This window comes from Artibeus jamaicensis, unplaced genomic scaffold (assembly GCF_021234435.1).
Source record: "Artibeus jamaicensis isolate MK-2021 breed Jamaican fruit bat unplaced genomic scaffold, CSHL_Jam_final scaffold_612, whole genome shotgun sequence".
Lineage (NCBI taxonomy): Eukaryota > Metazoa > Chordata > Mammalia > Chiroptera > Phyllostomidae > Artibeus > Artibeus jamaicensis.
Window position 1 is genome coordinate 13,222,891 of NW_026522049.1, and position 18,579 is coordinate 13,241,469.

General features: G+C 57.0%; 1 protein-coding gene across 4 annotated transcripts in view; it reads right to left on the reverse strand.

The window, feature by feature from the left end:
• Positions 1 to 17,540, reverse strand: part of ATP10A (ATPase phospholipid transporting 10A (putative)) — a 102,480-nt gene extending 84,940 nt beyond the window's left edge. For 2 of the 4 annotated variants that reach the window (XM_037132728.2, XM_037132727.2), the window contains exon 1: positions 15,075 to 15,716. In XM_037132728.2, the coding sequence (XP_036988623.2) occupies positions 15,075 to 15,514 (440 nt within the window). In that variant the 5' untranslated portion in view covers positions 15,515 to 15,716. Of the gene's footprint in view, positions 1 to 15,074; positions 15,717 to 17,496 lie in introns of those variants that run through there. The other 2 variants (XM_037132726.2, XM_053658916.1) reach the window with 2 other exon arrangements.
• Positions 17,541 to 18,579: the final 1,039 nt, after the last annotated feature.

Genomic DNA, 18,579 nt, shown 5'->3' on the forward strand with positions numbered 1-18,579 from the left:
TGAGAAAGGGGTCCGTCACCCTGTGGGAGCCTAATTAATGTGTCTGTCATTTGTGTCTGGGGGTTGGGGCAGGGAAAAGCGGTTGAAGCAACAACGACCGGAATTTTCCCAAATCTGATGACAACTATACAACCAGATTCCAAAATACACACAATAAAACCCAAGCAAAGGAAACGAGAAGAAAATGGTGACAGACACCCAAGCTCATCGCATTCAAACTGCTTCAGACGGGTGACAGAAAGAATCATAAAAACAGAACAAAGAGGCGCCCCTGCGTCCACAGGGAAGCACAGATCAGAGCGATCACAAAACAGAAAGCAGCCTTTCAGTACGAAAAGAAAAAAAATGTCCACCTACACGCTCAGAACTAGTGGACATATTATTTTGAAAACAAAGGAAATACGCGGATCTTTTCGGGCTTAGAAAAATGGGAAGATTTCATCACACGCAGACGGACCTGCACGCTGGGAAACTAAAAGAAAGTTCATTGCCCTGGCTGGTGTGGCTCAGTGGATTGAGCGCTGGCCTGTGAACCAAAGGGTCTCGGGTTTGATTCCCAGGCTGGGCATGTGCTTGGGTTGTGAGCCAGGTCCCCAGTAGGGGGCGCATTGAGAGGCAGCCATGGATGTTTCTCTTCCTCTCTTTCTCCCTCCCTTCCCATCTCTAAAAAGAAATAAAAAAAATTTTTTTAATCATATTTTTGCAGAATATTTCTTTTTTTTAAACGTTGGATTTATTTATTATTTATTTATTTATCCATAGAGGGGAAGGGAAGGAGAGAAGGAGAGAAATATCAATGTATGGTTGCCTCTCGTGCGTCCCCCGCTTGGAACTGGCCTGCAACCCAGCATGTGCCCTGACTGGGAATCGAACCGCAATCGTGTGGTTCACAGGCCCGCGCTCAATCCACTGAGCCACACCAGCCAGGGCTGCAGAATATTTCTTGATGTAGGAAACCTAATATCAAAGTGACAAACACAATACAAAACTCTAGACACACCACGGCGACAGTATCTCTGAGCGGCAGAAAAGGGGCAACTGTGTTATTTTCTTCTTTCCGCTCCTTCTCTCTGTGGTCTGGGGCTCGTCAGTCCAAAACTGCAGCATTAGAACTAATTTTTCCACCCCCGAGCTATCCCAGGGAGGCCTGACAGGTCAAGATTCTCTCTCTTCGCTGTAGTGATTAGACCCTTAAAAAAATAGCTTTGGGACACACATCGCTTTCAGTATCGAACAGCTTATGGCAATCGGTATTTCGATTAGGTGGCATCAATCCAGGTCCTCAGACTCACAGAAGACACCAGGGTCCCAGGGCTCTCACGCCGCTCTGGCCTCCCAGACGCGGGCTGTGCACGCTTCTGCTCATCTGGCTGCCCATCTGCGTTACTCAAAGCCAAAATTATATTTGGGACAAGTGACGAATGGCCATGAAATGCAAACAGAACTCCCAGCCACCCACCCAGCTCCCCCACCCCACCCGGCCCCACCCTCCGCAGACGGGCCGGCCCGCACCCCCCCACTCCGTCTGGAAGTCTGGAATCCCTGCCATCTCTGCCCACACCCTGTCCGCTCTGAGGAGCCCCGTCATCCCAAAGGCGTGTGTGGCTGGGGCCGTCCCAGGCTCCTGCCACGCGAGGTCCTCCTCGTGGTGTGGGGCTGTCACTGTAACAAATCCCGCCGCCTCGGAGGCAGGCTGGCGAGGCTCACGGGCACAGTGCGGGTGCCGGAGGGCGTTTTCCAGGGAACCCCGCGGGCGGCAGCTCCTCACAGGGGAGGCCCCACAGCTGGTAATTCTCTGGACGTTCAGTGTGCAGAGATGAGTGAGTCAAGCTTTCAGAGTTCACTTTTTAAAATTTTATTTTAAGTTTGTGGTTTTAGAGAGAGGGGAAGGAAGAGGAAAAGAGAGGGAGAGGAACGTCTATGGGTTGCCTTTGGTACCTTTGTATGCACCTCTGCCTGGGGACCGGACCCAAAACCGAGGCATGTGCCCCGACAGGGAATTGAACCTGTGACCTTTCAGTCTGCAGGATGATGCCCAGCCAACTGAGCCACACAGGCTGGTGCTCACAGAGTTGAAATGACCGATCTTGATCTAACGATAGCCTCAAAATCCCTGGCAATCAGTTAGAGTGTCTTCAAGTATATTTCCCCCCCAATTCCGTATGGATTAAGGTACTATGTTTTCTGAGTTTCTCCGTACCCACCAACTCTACCTGAGCTCCTATGAAGGGCCAGGCATGGTGACAGGCACGGGGGGACGTCGCCAAAGAACAGGACACTGTGCCTGCACCCGTGGAGGCTCCTGCAGGTGCTACCTCACTGCCCGATGGGGGGGGCATCTAGAAAACACGCATTGGCCCGGATCTCTGAAGAGCCACATAACCTTCTGCTGCTAATAACTCATTATTCAGCACCAAAGTGGAATAAGGAGGGAGGGAGGGAGGGAGGGAGGGAGGGAGGGAGGGAGGGAGGGAGGGAGGGAGGGAGGGAACCTCCCTGCACACACCTACAGGGGCCCACAGGGAACAAAGATGGGATGCGGTGCTGAACAGTGTCCCACAAAGCTCGTGTCCACCCGGAGCCTCAGCGTGTGAGCTTCTGTGGAAACGGGTCTTTGCAGATATTAGCCAAGCTCAGAGGAGGTCGTGCTGGACCAGCTGTGGCTGTCCAAGGCCGGTGGCCGGCACAGTTCCTTCCGACCAGTGCTCCTGAGAGCCGCGTGAAGGCTCCCTTGCCCTGCCTCAGGGTCTACCAGAAGGCTGCCTGTCACATGGCCCCTGCCCCGAGGGAAGGCCCCTTTCCGGAAGTGGCTGCCCCACCCAGGCTGGCTTCCCCAACCTTCAGCAGAAACTCCTGTGACCTGATCCAGACATCATCACTGGGACACTTTCATTTTTCAGTCTGCAACCAACAGGCTCAAAGGACAGTCCTTATTACTCAGCAGGGAGCCCCTTGGTGGCCTGAGGCTTTGGGACTTGGTGGCTTTCGTTTGGGACTTGGCTCTCTTAGACACCTCGGAAGGAATGTTCTTCTCTCACCCCCTCCCCCAGCCTCCTGGGTCCCTGGCCCTCAGAGCTCACCCAGGGACACAGAATAGAAAAGTTCCTTTGTGGAAATTCAAGGGGAGCTCACCCCCAACACAAGGCCACGTGTGTGGCCACCCAACGTGAAACCCCAACATTTGAGCCACCTGGGCGAAGCACACCATGCCCACGGCTATCGCCGCACACCCCACGCATCCTAGGAGCTATTTGGCGAAGCTCTCGCTGGTTGACACAGGAAACTCGAAATTGCAGAACGCTCAACAGGCCGGCACAGTTGGGAAGGCCCGGAGCCCCCGGCTCTGGCTCTGTCTCCTCCTCGCGTGGTCTCCAGGCCTGGAGCTGCAGTGTGTGCCTGGAGGGACAACGTCACCCTCTCCAGACGGCGACAAAGCCCCACCACCCTGGAAAATTCTGCTGCCCTCGCCGGGGGCTCGGTTAGTTGGAGCGTCATCCCGACACACCAAGGGGGCAGGTTCGATTCCCGGTCAGGGCACATACAAGAATCAACCAATGAACGCATCAGTAAGTGGAATGACAAATGCGTGTTTCTCTCTCTCTCAGTCGATCAACTTCTGTCGCAGTCAATCGGGCGGCGCTGACTCTTCCTCAACCATCCCACCCAGTGACAGGGAGGGGCCCGAATGTCAGCAACAAATGGCGTGACGTCACCAAACGCCCAGGAGCTGAAATGCCTGTGGCATTGATTTTTCCCTGTGGGTCGTCTGTCCTTCCACAGCAATGTGAACGTTTTCAAAACGAGGGGCAAGAGTCCGTCGCTCAGTGGAAATGACCTTGAGATGAGACTTGGGTTTCTCGCCGCCCCCCACGCCTGGGCCAGCTGGACCCTCTACGAAAGCGCGGCCTCGTCACAACAACCTCAAGTTCACGCACGCCATGGACAAAAGGCACGTGCAGGGGCCTTCCGAACCAAAGAGCCGCTCCAGGGCCATGAAGTTCAAAGAGAGGTTTTTCTACCTGTACTCATGTTCCTAATCTACTCACTCTGAGGATGTCTTATTTTTAAAGAAACTTCAGTTCTCAGGTAATCAAAAGGAAATGGGTAACAATTTCCGCATTCCCGAAAGCTTTTCAAATGCCGGGGGAGCACACACTCCTGAGCAGAGGGTGAAGCCAGCCTCCTCCTGTGGGACCTTCAGACACACACAGGAGAGGGCCCGTGTGAGTTCAGTGCGCTCTGGGGCACAGAGGCTGTCCCCGCTGTCCCCGGCTGTCCGGTGCGTGGCCCTGGGGTGGTGAGGTCAGGGGTAGTGGCCCTGGGTATGGGAGCTCGATAAAGGGGCGTTTGGGGGTGCGGGCTCTGGACTGGCTGGCAAGCACATGCCAGGCGCACTCACAGGTGAGTCCTTTACTATCGCTAGGAAGTGGCTAGTCCTGGGAGGGGACACACGTCCAGGTCAGCAAGGGTGTTCAAGCAACACAGACAAGAACAAGACGAGGCTGGTGCAAGACTGACGGAGCTGGAGTGGATTTAAGATGTCACCGCGTGCGCTGGTTGGGGACGGGGCCAAGAATCACACACACGGCTCCCTGGCTGGTCCACAGGCCCTTCTCCCGGCCCCACAGGTGGGCGGTGGCTCAGGGAAGGAAGCACTCAGGAATGCAGCCGGAGGCACCAAGGTTGTGGGTTCGATCCCTAGGCCGGGCACGTACAAGAAGCAACCAAGGAATGCATGAACACGTGAAACAACAAACTGATGATTCTCTCTCTCTCTCTGAAAATCAATATAAAAATTTCACTAGAGGAAAATAAAAAAGAAAGTGAGGCCCAGAACCGGGAGGCTGATGGTGACTGGTGACCTGTTTACAGGGGCAGCCCCCACTCCCACGGCTTCAGGGCCCGGCCACAGTGCACTCACCTTGGAGTGATGGCTGCCTGATCTCAGCGTGAAAAATCAAACTTCCTATCCCACTTCAACCAACGATTTTCTTTCCAAATTCGTACACGAAAACTATGACAGTACAAGTCGCCGTGCCCGGTGAGCACCAGGAAAAGGCACACACGTCCGACTGGACTGTCACCCGTCACGGCCACAGGCGTGGAACAGGAAAAGGAGGGAGAAGGTACCGGCACAGTTTGAGCGCTGCTGCCTACGTTTCTACCAAGGAGTCTCCACGTGCAAACGGCCTGCGGTAGGAGCTCTGGCAGTCTAATAAAAGCGCCCTTCCTCAGGGAGCCCACAGATGCCGCGGGTGTTTGAAGGCTGCTGCACCCAGAGGGAAGCTGGCGGCCCTCGCCCGTCTGAAACAAACCACTCGGATCTGCGTGCAAACATGGCCTGTTTGCTCAGAGAGGGACAGATCTGACGCGTCCCCAGAGCCACACGCTGCTTCCTCCTCCTGTCTTTCTGGGCTGATCTGTGGAACATGTGGAGTTTTCGTAGTCAGCGGATTTCCTGCGTCCCTGTCATTGAGGATGACCCGGACAGAGAGGGGATGGATTCGAGGCTGAGGTGACAATCAGGGCCCACCCGGCAGAGAGCAGCGGGGAGCCCCCCGAGTGCTGGGTGTGGGGCGGGCAGAAAAGCTCAGCCAGGGACGCGGCCACTCCCTCCGAGGCTCCGCAGGGCACACTCCGCCACCCGGCAGCTGTTGGGACAAATGCCGCTGCTGGGCGAGACCCAGAGTCTGGGAGCCACCTGATGAGGGGCCAGGGCGTCACAGACGGGACACCACCCACCGCCGGGCACGGGCCAGGTCACTTCCCACCCACGGCAGACACACTGTGTATGGACTAGCTAGACTCCCAAGGCGCCCGGCCGGTGGGGCTCAGTGGGTTGGGCATCGTCCTGTGAAATGGGAAGTCGCAGGTTCAATTCCCAGTCGGGGCACAGGCCTGGGTTGCAGGTTCAGTCCCCCGTTGGGGCATGTACAAAAGGCAACCGATTGATGTTTCTCTCTGACATCCACGTTTCTCTCCATCCCTTCCCCTTTCTCTAAAAATAACTGAATCTTAAAAAAAAAAAAAAGGAAGAAAACTGGACATTGTACCTTTTTTAAAAATTGCAGTTGATAAGTGAAATGAGAATTCCAAAGACACCACAAAATGGGTGAATGAATTAAATTCACTTGATGCTTTACAACAAGGTTATTTACCAAATCCGACTGGATTTATGAAATGCACCAACACCGCTGTCTAATAAACAAACAGTGCCTTAATTTCACCATTTCCCTAGAGTGCTTTTCTAGTGATGGGTCACCCAAGGGCATCTCTGGATTATCAGGGGTTCCCGAACTTAGCGATGGGATGCTTTCCGTATCCCAAACGTTTTTTCCAAAGACCACCCATGAACCCGTAATAAAACGACACAGGCCAAGCGACAGAAATGCATCTGCTCTGGCTGGAAGTAGGACTTCCTCAGAATAGCAACACTAAGAAACATTCTGACCAAGTGATCGTAGCGACAACAGCAAGAACAGCCGTAATGACGAGCGCGGGCACCCGGGCAGACACCCGCCCGCCCACCAGGCTGTGCCCGGCCTTTCTGCGCATCGTCTCAACCTCAGAAGCTGCCGCCCTCCCTCCTGCTCGAATGAGGGGACCGGGCCGAGGGCAGGCGTCCAGCCCCACCGAGAGGTTGCGGTGGCCTCAGAGTGACTTCGAATGAGCAAAGGACTTCGTTATTATCTAACGCCCATAGTTTGGTAGGCAAAGTAGTTTGAAATCCAGGATCCCGGGGGGGAAAATTACCAGAGGGTATGCCAGGGCGGGGGCGCTATGTATACAAACTGCATCCTGGGAACATGTGGAACGCCAGGCTGGGAGGAGTCTGAAAAAGCAGAAATCAAAATAGCCTCTCCATCTTCCCTGCGAGTTCTTTCGACGCGCTATATATAGCAAGATAAGCCTCATACAAACAAGGGCGTGGGGCTCCCCGGTGGTGGGAATTCAACAAGAAGCCGCCACAGCACAGGGAAGGGCATGGACACATGGAGCCCGAGGTCACGGAGCCCCTTCTCAAAATCCGCAAGTCGGGAAGTCCAGAAACGTCGGCAAGCTCTGACTTTAAGTGGACTTTTCAAAAGCACTTTTCGATGAGGGCCTTGGGGACAGGGCAGTTCCTCATGGGGACTGACCCGAGCAAGTCAAGGACATCGCAGGACACTTGGTGGCTGGCCCCAGGGATCCCCCCACTGTGAACGGCCACCTGCTGAGAACCCAGCCAGACCCCCCCAGAGACAGCATCACAAACGGCCAGGTTTCTGATCCAACCCAAAACTGGGCGAAGGGCCTTAAGAGACATTTTTCAAAGAACGTACGAAGGAAAAGATGCCGAGCATCACTAGTCATCAGGGAGTCAGAGTCACAGTGAGGCGCCACGGCGCACCCGTGGGGATGGCCACCAGCGAAAAGACAAGAGGGGACACGCGTTGGGGAGGACATGGGGAAAGGAAACCGTTGTCCCTGTGGAAGGGACAGTACACGGGCTTCTCCGAAAATTAAACACGGAACGACCCTACGATCCAGCAGCCCCACCTCTGGGTATGTGTCCAAAGCAAACTAAAACGCTACGTCAAGGACTTATCATTGCAGCTTCATTTACAGTGGCCAAGACACGGGAACAACCTAAGTGTCCATCAGCAGATGGATGCGTGATGTGCATGGTTCACATTATACATTAATACTCCATTATATGTATAATGGAGTGTTACTCAGCCGTGCAGAAGAAAACATCTTACCATTTGTGGCAAAATGCATGCATCTCCAAGGCAGGATGCTAAGTGAAATAAGTCAGATAGTCAATGATAAACACTGTATGATCTCACTTATGTGGTATCGGAAAAAACAACAACAAACCAACCAACCAGGAAAACAGATGACATTTGTGGTTACCCAGGTAGGTGGGTGAATGCACTAGATAACAGCAGCCTAAAGGGACAAACTTCCGGCTACGGGATAATGGGGCCCCTGGCTGGTGGGGCTCAGCAGACTGAGCGCCAGCCTGCAAACCAAAGGGTCGTGTTTTGATTCCCAGTCAGGGCACATGCCTGGGTTGTGGGCCAGGTCCCCAGGAGGGGGCGTGCAAGAGGCAACCACACACTGATGTTTCTCTCCCTCTCTGTCTCCTACCCTTCCCCTCTCTAAGAAGAAATATATAAAATCTTTTAAATAAAGATAAATAAATCCTGTGGGCGTCCCGCACAACTTGGTGGCCAGAGTGAGCACTGCTGTGCCGTACTTGCTCGTGGTTAGAGGAGAGTAAACCCTAAGAGTTCTTGTCACAAGGAAATAACTTTTTCTTGCATCTAAAGGCACCAGGGAAATGAGAACATCTTTTGAGATGAATACAATTTTAAATGTTTTTTTTAAAGATTTTATTTATTTATCTTTAGAGGGGAAGGGAAAGAGAGAGGGAGAGAAACATCAATGTATGGTTGCCTTTCGTGCATCCCCTGCAGGGAACCGGCCTGCAACCCAGGCATGTGCCCTGACTGGGAATCGAACCGCGATTGTCTGGTAAATGTTTGAATTAAAAAGTGAAGCCTAGTGCTCTTGGTGGGCGTGGGAGTGGGGCTGGGGCAGTGGGGGTGACCGGCAGAAGAAAAACGAGGAAGGTGGGGCCAGGGCAGGACGTGGCCAGGTCAAGTCCGGCACTTCTGGGTCCTGACAGGCAGGTGGGGGGGAGGGGCGGGACCCTCCGACTCCGACTGTGAGTGAAACGGGGATGTGAGAACGACTAGGCTGCTGGGAGTGAAGAGAGAATGGCACACACACGACGCTACACCCACGGGGACAGTAAAGCAACAGCCCGGCCCCGGCCGGGGGCGCCATTGGTTGGAACATCATCTTGTGGACAAAAAGGTCGCGGGTTCGAGTCCCAGTCCAGGTGCATAGTGAGGGTTGCGGGTTCGATCCCTGGTCAGGGCACGTACGGGAGGCAACCCAGTGATGTTTCCCTCTCACATCAACGTTTCGCTCTCCCTTCCCCCTCCCTTCCTCTCTGTCTAAAATCAGTAAACATATCCTTGGGTGAGTATTAAAAACAAAGAAGCCAAACCAGAAAAAGAGCCAGCCCCATGCCCACCTTCAGAGGGCAACCAAGTGTTTAGGGAAAAAAAAGATGCTTTTGCTACAGCTGAACTCCCTGTGCTGAGTCATAGGACAGGTATCAAAAAACAATTATTTTCCAAAACCGCGTGAATGGCAGTGCCCTGAACCGAGGACCTATCTGGTCCTGGCGTGTCCCCGTGTCTGGGTCTTGTCCTGACGCCTGCGGGTGCAAGTCCCTCACTCCCGGTGACGCGGAGACACCGAGCCTCCCACAGGAAGGTGCGCGGTCGCTGGCCCGCGAGAGGCAGGGCCCCACAGCAAAGGGAGGACACGGGCCCGGGGAGACCAGAGATGGGAACAGGCCTCAAAAGGGGAACTTGGGCCCTGGCGGGTGTGGCTCAGCGGACGGAGTGCCGGCCTGTGAAGCAAAGGGTCGTCGGTTCAATTCCCAGTCAGGGCACCTGTTGGTAACCGCCCTGCCTGGTTTCAGGAATTGTAACTGCCCCCCATGGCTGAGTGAGCGACCTCCTGAACGTGAGCCACAGGAGACAAAGCTTGTCTCTGGCAGCAGCGCTGCTTCTGCTTCTTCCCCTGCCCCCAAAGCGTGGTCGATGTCCATGGCGGGTACGACCCCTCAGAGGGGGGGCAACCTAGGCCGGACATGATCACTTGGGAGGCCCTCAAGGAAGGACTCGGGGGCTGCGACAAAGACGGAGCAATGGACCGTCATCCCCCTGGCTATTCTGACATAGGCCGAGTCCCCATTTCTGTCTGGGAGAAGCGCTTCCTGGCTTTAATCCACTTAAGCCTAAAACCTATGATGGGGAAGGTGGTGCAGCCCTGTGCTGGAAAGGGCGGGTTCTCCGGGGTGAATCAAATATAAGAAAGAATATATGTAAAAATCCTATGAAACCTGACTTGTTTAGAATGCTCTTATTTAAATGATAAGGGTCCAAGCAAGAAGTTGGTTCCTCAAAGTTTTATGGCTCCTTAGCTATCTGACCCTGACTGAGAATAAGCCCCCATAGTTCTTTGAATGCTGTCTATTGTTTGATCCTTACCTGTATTCTTGTGCAATTGACCCTGACTGACCCTGACTGAGAATAAGCCCCCATAGTTCTTTGAATGCTGTCTATTGTTTGATCCTTACCTGTATTCTTGTGCAAAATGAACCAAATTAAAGCCCCTTGAGCAGGGGGCTCTGGGCCCTTCCCCTTTGAGGGGTCAGCCACCTTTCCTCCCCAAGCAGACCATGTCTTGGGAGTTTCACTTTCATCCATGGCAGTGGGGGGGGGGGACTTTGAGGGCAAAGGTGCCCCCACAGGCATGTGCCTGGGTTGCGGGCCAGGTCCCCAGTTGGGGGCACGTGAGGGGCAACCACACAAGGATGTTTCTCTCCTTCTCTCCTTCCCTTCCCCTCTCTCTCAAAAAATAAATAAATAAAATCTTTAAAAAATTAAAAAATAAAAGGGGAAGAACTGCGTTAGGTCTCATTTCAGACTCTTCTGGGAATAAAAGAAAAAAGGGAGAAGAAAACCCATGAAGCTCAGGGCAGTGCGGACTGAGAATCACAGGAAGGGGCAGGGAGGAGAAAGACAGTCACTCCAAGATAAGCAGGACAGCACCCCAGGCGACGTGTTTTCCCCAAAGGTGACGGAAGGGCACCAGGTGCCACACTGGAATCCAAGTCCGGAGCCCAGAAGGTCAAGGGCAGAGTCACCTCGGGATACTTCACACATAAACGCTATGGTCCCCACACTCAGGGGGCAATGAAAGAAAGGTGTCAACACAAAGCTCCTGAAGCCGAAGGAAAAACATTACACGGTGACGCAGATGGGGCTTCAGGCAGAGGGAGGGGACCGGCGGTGGGACGAGGGTGCTGGCCCCTCCTGGGGCCACGGGATCAAGGCCAGGAGGGGCGTGTGGACCCAGCACTCACTTAACAGGTTAGGAAACCGAGGCAGGGGCTTGCGCTGGGTCCCCCTGGGGCAGGCCTGGGCCCAGCCCACCTCAGCCCCCACAGCCCAGAGCCTTCTAAGAGGCTGCCTGCTTCTTGGTGCAGAAGCAGGTCTGGCCGTTCCCCGCTGGCCCCTGAGGTTCAAGAGGCGCAAGAGGGCGCTTTCCCTGACGCACGCCCCCTGACTCTTTGTCAACGTCCTCACTGCGTCCTCCTCCGGTGACTGTCCTCCGCTTCCCTGCCACCAGAACCACCCTGCTCCTGTCCCTCTCCTCTCCCAGCCCCTTCAGCCTTTGGCCCTCGGTCACTCGCTGCCCATATGCCCAGCCAGCCTGGTCACCCATCCACCAAGGGAGGTCCCAGCCCGCACAGCAGAAACCTGGGCCCCATCACCCTCGACCCCCTGCCTGGGAGGATCAGGTGGGGGGATCGGACTCAGACGCCCCCTTTCTTTCCGCCTGCGGCCCGCAGGGAGGTGGCTCCTCCCACCAGCCTTTCCCAGGAGGTCTACGTGACCAAAAAGGGCTTCCCAGCCTGCTCCACCGGCTGCGCCACGGCCAAGGGACACTCAGACTGACCTGCCCACCGGGTGCGGGATGCAGGCGACCCCCTGGGGTCACCCACGGTGCTCTCTCACCGCACTGGGCAGGGCTCGAACTTTCCTAAGCTCAGGACGTGGAAATAGAAGATGGCTTCTCGAACCCTGTGTGTGGAATGAAGCTGCGACATAGACACCAGGTCCCACTGCCAGGGGCTCAGTGGGGGGCCTGAGGGGCTGCCCTTCTAAGCAGCTGGATGGGGGATTCCCACGGAGAGGGGACCCAGGGCCCACGCCCATCACAAACACCACCTCGGTCCACAGTGGCATAAACAGTCGCTGCCTGAGAGGCGCCACCGCGCAGGGATGGTGTCAGCGGCCAAGGCTACCCCAGCAAAAGGGCGCTCTCACCTGCATGTCCCCACGCTTCAACGGAACTGCCCTCTGCATTGTATACCCACCGGGGCAATGACGCGACACAGAATAGACGCCGACCGTTTGCAACCAGGCTTCCCACAGTCTCTGCGGGAAAAGCACTGAACGAATGCTGGCCTGACCTAGCATAAGTCCGCCCCCGGGTTTCTCAAGCCGGTGGGCTTGCTGACTCCCGCCCAGGACTCAAGGCTTCCAGTTGGCACCTCGCCCCTGCACGGGTTGTGACCTGGTCACAGCCTCGGGGTGCACTGAACCTGTCATGTGCCCCACCCTGCGGTGTCCCCCCGCAGCTGCTGCCGTTCGTTCTGGCCCGTTGCCCGCCCACATCCTCCCTGGTCCTCCGCCTCACGCCCTCGTCTGCAAAGGCTCTCCTCCCTGCAGCCTGCAACCCGGGGCTGGCCAGGGCTCCCCGTGGACACGCCCCACATTGCAGTCGGTCCCCAAGGTGAGCTCCCTGAGACACCCAGCTTCCTCACTGCTGTCTCCACGGCCTGGCAGGGGCCTGGAGGCCTCCGTGACAACCAGGTCAGAGCACCAGTGCGAGCCATCGGGAAGGGTCTGGGAGGCAGCTGAACGCAGCCTGGTCTGCCACAGGTACACAAGCCACTCGCTGTCCCCAGAGCACAGGGGATACTGTCACTCCTAGAGCCCAGCCCTGAACACACCTCAGATGCCAGACTTTCTGGGCCTGGAAGAGTTTGAGCTGGCTTCTGGGAAAAGATGACCAGTCCCCAGACGGTCTTTCTCTCCCCCTCTGTCACCCAGACAGACGCGCCCATGGACCCAGCCCACAGAGAAAGCCGTTTCTCCCTGGGAAAGCATCCAAGGAATTTGACTCAGGCATTGGGAGGTGTCGGGGAGCTCCTGAAAGCACCCTTAGTCCTGAACACCTGCCCCGAGGGTTGTTCAGATCCTTTGAGAATCCAGGTCGGGTCAGGGGGAAAGGAGAGGTGCTGGGCAGGTGTGGTCCCACAGGAAGACGAAGGTTTCAAAGCCCCATGAAGCCTTCGGAGGTCATGGAATCAAGACGACTGCTCTGGGTCCCCATTCTCGGTTCCCCACCGGTATTCAGGGGGAACTGCTATTAGGGTCACACTGGCTCGAGAGCACTTTGTCAACCAAAAGAAAATGAGGTGTATTTCCTGAGGCTCCAGGCTTTCTAAAAAGGAGGCCACAGGAGCGGCAGGCTGGGTGACAACAGAAAGTGGTACCCGTGTGAACACTGCAACCTGGGTGCAGAAGGCAGCCACCCGGCTGCCTGGAGTCCTCGCCCCGGGGACACTGAGGACGCTTGTGTCAGGGAGTCCCCCCTCCCTATCGGCTTCTCATGCGTCTGGTAAACAGGAGCCAGGAAACCCCGCAGCCCTGTACAGCCACGTCACGTATGCTGACTGCCCGGTGCCCCGCCAGGAAGCCGGGCAGTGCTACTGCGGGCGGGAGCCATCTGAGAAGCCCACCTGGGTGTGAGTCAAAGATTCTGATTCCTGGGCCCGGTCTCTGAAGAGTCGGGTCAGAAACTTTGAGGCTGGAGCCTGACCCTTGTTCTCGTTTTGATAAGCCTCTCCAGTGAGTCTTGGAGAAATCTGAGAAGCCCCAGCACAGGAATGCTGGCAAAGCTGTGCCGCTGGGAAGACCTGGTTCAAATTCCAGCTCCGCTCCCCAGCCGCTGTGTGGCCTTGGGCAAGTTGCTGAGCCTCTCTGAGCATCTGTTTACACATGAATATAAAGCCCACGTGGCATGGCTAAGAGGGTTGGAGAGACTCAAAAGCAAGAAGCGGTGTTCATGGTCTTCATTTCTGATCAGGGGTGTCCAACCCGAGGCCCGTGGGCCGCATGCAGCCCGGGATGGGTGTGAATGCGGACCAACACAAAATCGTCAATTTACTTAGAACATGAGAAACTTTTTTGTGACTACGTGTCACAGTGTACTCAATGCGTGGCCCAAGACAACTCTTCTTCCAGTGTGTCCCAGAGATGCCAAAAGGCTGGACACCCCTGAAAACTATCCTAGGAGGCACAAACAACTTCGACCCCCATCTTTTGCGGCGGGGGCGGGGGGGGGTACAGTCTGACACCGAGAATGCAAGGGACCTCCTCCTAGAGCCCCTTCACACGAGACAGCAGTGGACAAAAATCACGTCCTCACCTTGGAGGCTCCTATCAGCCCCTACACCAGGACTCTGGCCAAGTAAACAGGAGGGAGACCTGGGCTGAGCTTCGCCCACCAGAAGACCTCACCCTTCCCTGAGGGGCGTGGCCTGCAGGTGGGCTGCATCTGCAGCTCAGAGGCTCCCTCCAGGTGGGAATAAAGGAAAAAGGGACAGTGGGCCTCTTGGACAAGCCTCTGGGGAGGTGCAGGGAGAGAGGAGGGATTATGCTCCCTGGTGCTAACCACAGGCATGACGCACAACCTCCCAGGGCCTCAGTTTTTCCATCTGGAAACAGGGTAACTCAGAGAAAATGAAGCAGCCAACTCTGGGCTGGCACCTGTGAGGTGGCCGGCTCACAGCTCCCATCGGGGTGCAGACGCTGCTGTGATGACCCCTGCCCTTTACCCAGTGTGTGCCCTGAAGCAGAACTTGGTGGCAGTTTCACTCTGTTGTCCTGAAATGAGATGCCACCTAAGACTGAGGTTTACATTCCTGTGTTGGTTGATAAGGTTATTAAACGTCCTGGCCTACGGAGTCCAGCCAAAGAGAGGCAGGAACTTTTAGGCCAGGGCTCCTGGGAATACATTTCCCTCCTTTTTACTTATAAGGCGGGAGCAGCTGAGGGTGAGGGCACCCAGCAGCCCTGGGGTCATTTTGGCTCCGAGGCGAGGTCTGAGTGGCAGACAATCCGGGTGAGGGGACCCCCTGCGCCCCAGTATCTAAAGTGTCCTGCTCTCCGCCCCTGAGCGCACAGGGGTCTCCGGCCGCACGACATTCTCTCAAGCCCGCCGCCCCCTCGAGGCCGGACACTCTGTCCAGAGTCCATCCACTCTCCTAGCCACCCCTACCCAGGGCCCCCGACCCCGCGCCCAGCACCAAGTGCAGGGAGCATCGGGACCCAGCGCGGAGCCCGCGCCCCCCGCCCGGCCCACCAGCTCACCCACTGAAGACGAGGCAGCCCAAGTGGTTGATCTCGTGGTCGGAGCGGTGGCGGCTGTAGTCCTCCCACAGGTCCTTGAAGGCCGTGACCGCCAGGATGAAGAGCACGGGCGCCAGCGCCAGGCCGGGCTGGAAGGCGTTCACCGCCGGCACAAAGTTGAGCAGCGCAATGAAGACGAAGTACACGTTGGCCAGGCGGTGGAACTGCTCGAACAGGTTCTTGGGCAGGAAGGACAGCAGCGTGTATTTGGTGGTCTTGAGCCGGTTGTCGGCCAGGTGCCGCGCGCCCTTGGCCGCGCCCGCCGCGGGGTCCTCGGCGCCCGGGGGCCGCAGCAGGTTGGAGCGCACCGTGCGCGTCCTGCCCTCCCGGCGCCGCCGCCGCCGCCGCCGCCGCCTGCCCGGGGGCGCGGGCTCCTCGGCCGCCGCCGGCTCCCGCTCCATGGCCGCGTGTCGCCGCGCCCCTCTCCTGCGCGGCTCGCGCCCGCCCGCGCCAGCCTCCTAGGTGATCATCGCCCGCGGCAGGGGCGCGGCGGCGCGGGCTCCCCGCCTGCGGGACGCAGGGAGACGGCGGTCAGCGCGGCCCCGCCCGGCCTGGGGCCGGCCCCCGCCGCCCAGGCCGCTTCCGCCGCTCGCCCGCCCCGCCCCGCTCTGCGGGGCGCGGGAAGCTCGAAGAGCCGAGCCGCGAGCGCACTGGAGAGCGACTCAGTTTCGTTTCCCAGAAGCAGCGGTGCGCGCCAACGTGGCGCGCGCGGACAGGGGCTGGAGAGGGGGCGCTGCGGGAGGTCGGGGACTAGGCTCCTCCCGGGCAGCCCGGCTTCCTGCGCGGGCGCGGACTGGGGACCCCGAGGTGGGGGCCCCTCCTGGAATCAGCCAGAACCGGAATCCGAATGACTCACGCATACCTCCTCTACCCAGGACCTCTGCTCGGGGGACACCCCTGGCAGGCGCGGTGCCCCCGCTTCCCTCTGCTCCCCTCCCCGCCCCTGCCCCGCCTACTTGAAGACTCACTTCTTGGGTGAACTAGACTTTTCCCTTCCCGTAAGCACGCTGCCTTCCTTCTCCAAACAGGATTAAAAAAAAAAAAAAAAACAAAACTGGAAGGGAGGAGTGTGTCGCTGTGGCAAAGGCGGCCTCTTTTCCTCTTGGGTAAACTTTGAGGCACAGAATCACCCCTGTGTGCTGTGGTTCTGAGGGGAACTCGGGGACCAGGACGGGGACAGGGTATCGAGGGTGCATGTTGGGAAGCAAGGAGGGACCAGGAGAGCGTCTCAGAAGTGACAGAAGTGTGTGCTGAGGCAAAGGACTCCCCTCACTAGTCACGAGCAACCAGAGAAGGGGAGTGTGTGGAGAATGTGGCCACGTGGCAGGAGGGTTGAGGGAGCCCCCAGTCCTCAAAAAGAGGCCCCAGATGTGCCACAGCTCTGAGGTTTGCCACCCTCCCCCCCACTCTAGAAGTACAGAGATGAGCCCTGACTGGTATAGCTCAGTTGGTTAGAGCATCGTGGGAATTCCCAAGGTAGTGGGTTCAATCCCCAGTCAGGGCACATCCAAACAGCAACCAATGAATGCATTCATAAGTGGAACAACAAATCAGTGTTTCTCTTTCTCAAAATTAAGGGAATACACACACACACACACACACACACACACACACACACACACACATACATACATACCTATACATATATATGAGAGAGAAGAAAAACAAGGATTCCATGCCCTGGAGACCATGGCTGGGGATTTAGGTGAAAGCCACAATTTGGGGCACCATCTGTCTGGATTGCTCCTCATTCCTCTTCCCACATGGGGACCCCCTGTCATCTCAGCAACCCCACAGCCTCTGCGGACCTGGATTCCCCACCAGGGTGCCTGCTGATAAGTCACTTTTCTAACTTGGCTGAACCACTGGCCTCTTTGCAGGGACCCTTTCTCAGGACGGCCCTCACTCCCCCCCCACCCTGTCTCCCACCCCACCCGGCGGCCATGCCAGGGTCTCCCATCCCTACAGGGAGCCACCATGGCATTTACCAGAATCCAGCGTCAGGAGGGGAGAGTGTCTGTTCATTACTAAGAAAGTGGCCCACGCCCCAGGTCCACCTTCCCCGACCCCTGCTGTTGCTGGGGTACAACATCCATGTGCCGAGGCCCAGAGCAGAGGAAGTTTTGGCCCAAGTCCCTGCCTTTCTGGGGAAGGGAGTCGGATTTCATGGCAGACCCTCAGCACCCCAGACTGAGGGTACAGCTAGTGAAGGGCCACAGCTTCCCTGCTTTCCGTGACAAAGGCCACACGCTCTCAGGTTGCCCTCCGTCATCAACCCAGGGTGCCCTGGGGCCCCTGCGTGCATGTCCCCTCCTCCCAGCCTCCTCGAGTCAGCCAGTCTGCCTGCTGCCCACGAGGTTACAGGACCCTTTCATGTTCTTACCCTGGAGCCCCCGTTGCTTACGACGTGGAAGGCTGGCTCTGCAGAGGTCCCTTGAGGCCCTCAAGGGCACTGGCACCGACTGGCTGTTTTCACTCCGCCCCCCCCACCACGCCCAGCCCAGCCCCAGGGCGAGAGGTCTCCTTACCCCCTCAGAACAGGCCTTGTTCCTGCCCCTCCGCATTCCGCCCGTAGGTTCCAAGGTTCCGCGCTGACGTCACACTGCCTCCCAGGCCAGGAACCTGACACCCGGCTCTTCACCCGCCGGGCTCCCCACTGTGGCCTGGCTCAGCCAGCTTGGGATTTCCACACAGCACGACCCGAGTGGAACGACTTCTGCTCTGCCCAACAGGCTGTGGGACAAGAACCTCCTTAGGCTGCTCCACAGGGGACTGAGCTTGGGTGCTTTCTGACAGGTGAACTTGGATGCTCTTGACTGCCCAGGCCGGGGCAGGCTGGGGAGGATGGACTCTGGGCTCGCCATTGGCACCACTGAGCTCCAAGGAGGTCTCACCGTGGGGCCCTGGGCAAGTCATTTTCACACTGAAATATTTATTCATCACTTCCTGTGTGCCTGGCATGCTGTAGGCCCTGGGGACATGCGGGAGAACTGTTCGGGACAACGCGGATCTAACCTTTTGGTAGGAAGAGGTGGTGTGGTATCGTGATCATGGGTAAGAAGTATTCATTTGGTCCTCAGGCACCCAAGGGTGGGGGGTTGGTTGCCAGGGGAACCAACCAGGTGGTTGGAGGCTTAGAACTTTCAGTCCCACCCCCTGACTTCCTGGGAGGGGAGGGGGCGCTGTGGGTTGAATCAATCACCAAAGATGATGATGTAATCGATCACGCCGGTGTAGCGGGTTTGAAGAGCTTCCACAGGAGAGTCGTGGGCTCAGGCTGGGCTGCGGAGCCCCTTGCCCGTCTCCTGCTACGTGGCGCTGAGGCGTCTCTCCCGCATGGCTGCTCCTGAGTGGCAGCTTTCTGTAATAAACCAGTGGTCTAGTAGGTGAAACATCTCTGAGTCCTGTGAATTACTCCAGGAAATTACTGGAACCCAAGGAGGGGCACATGGGTTCCTCCAATTAT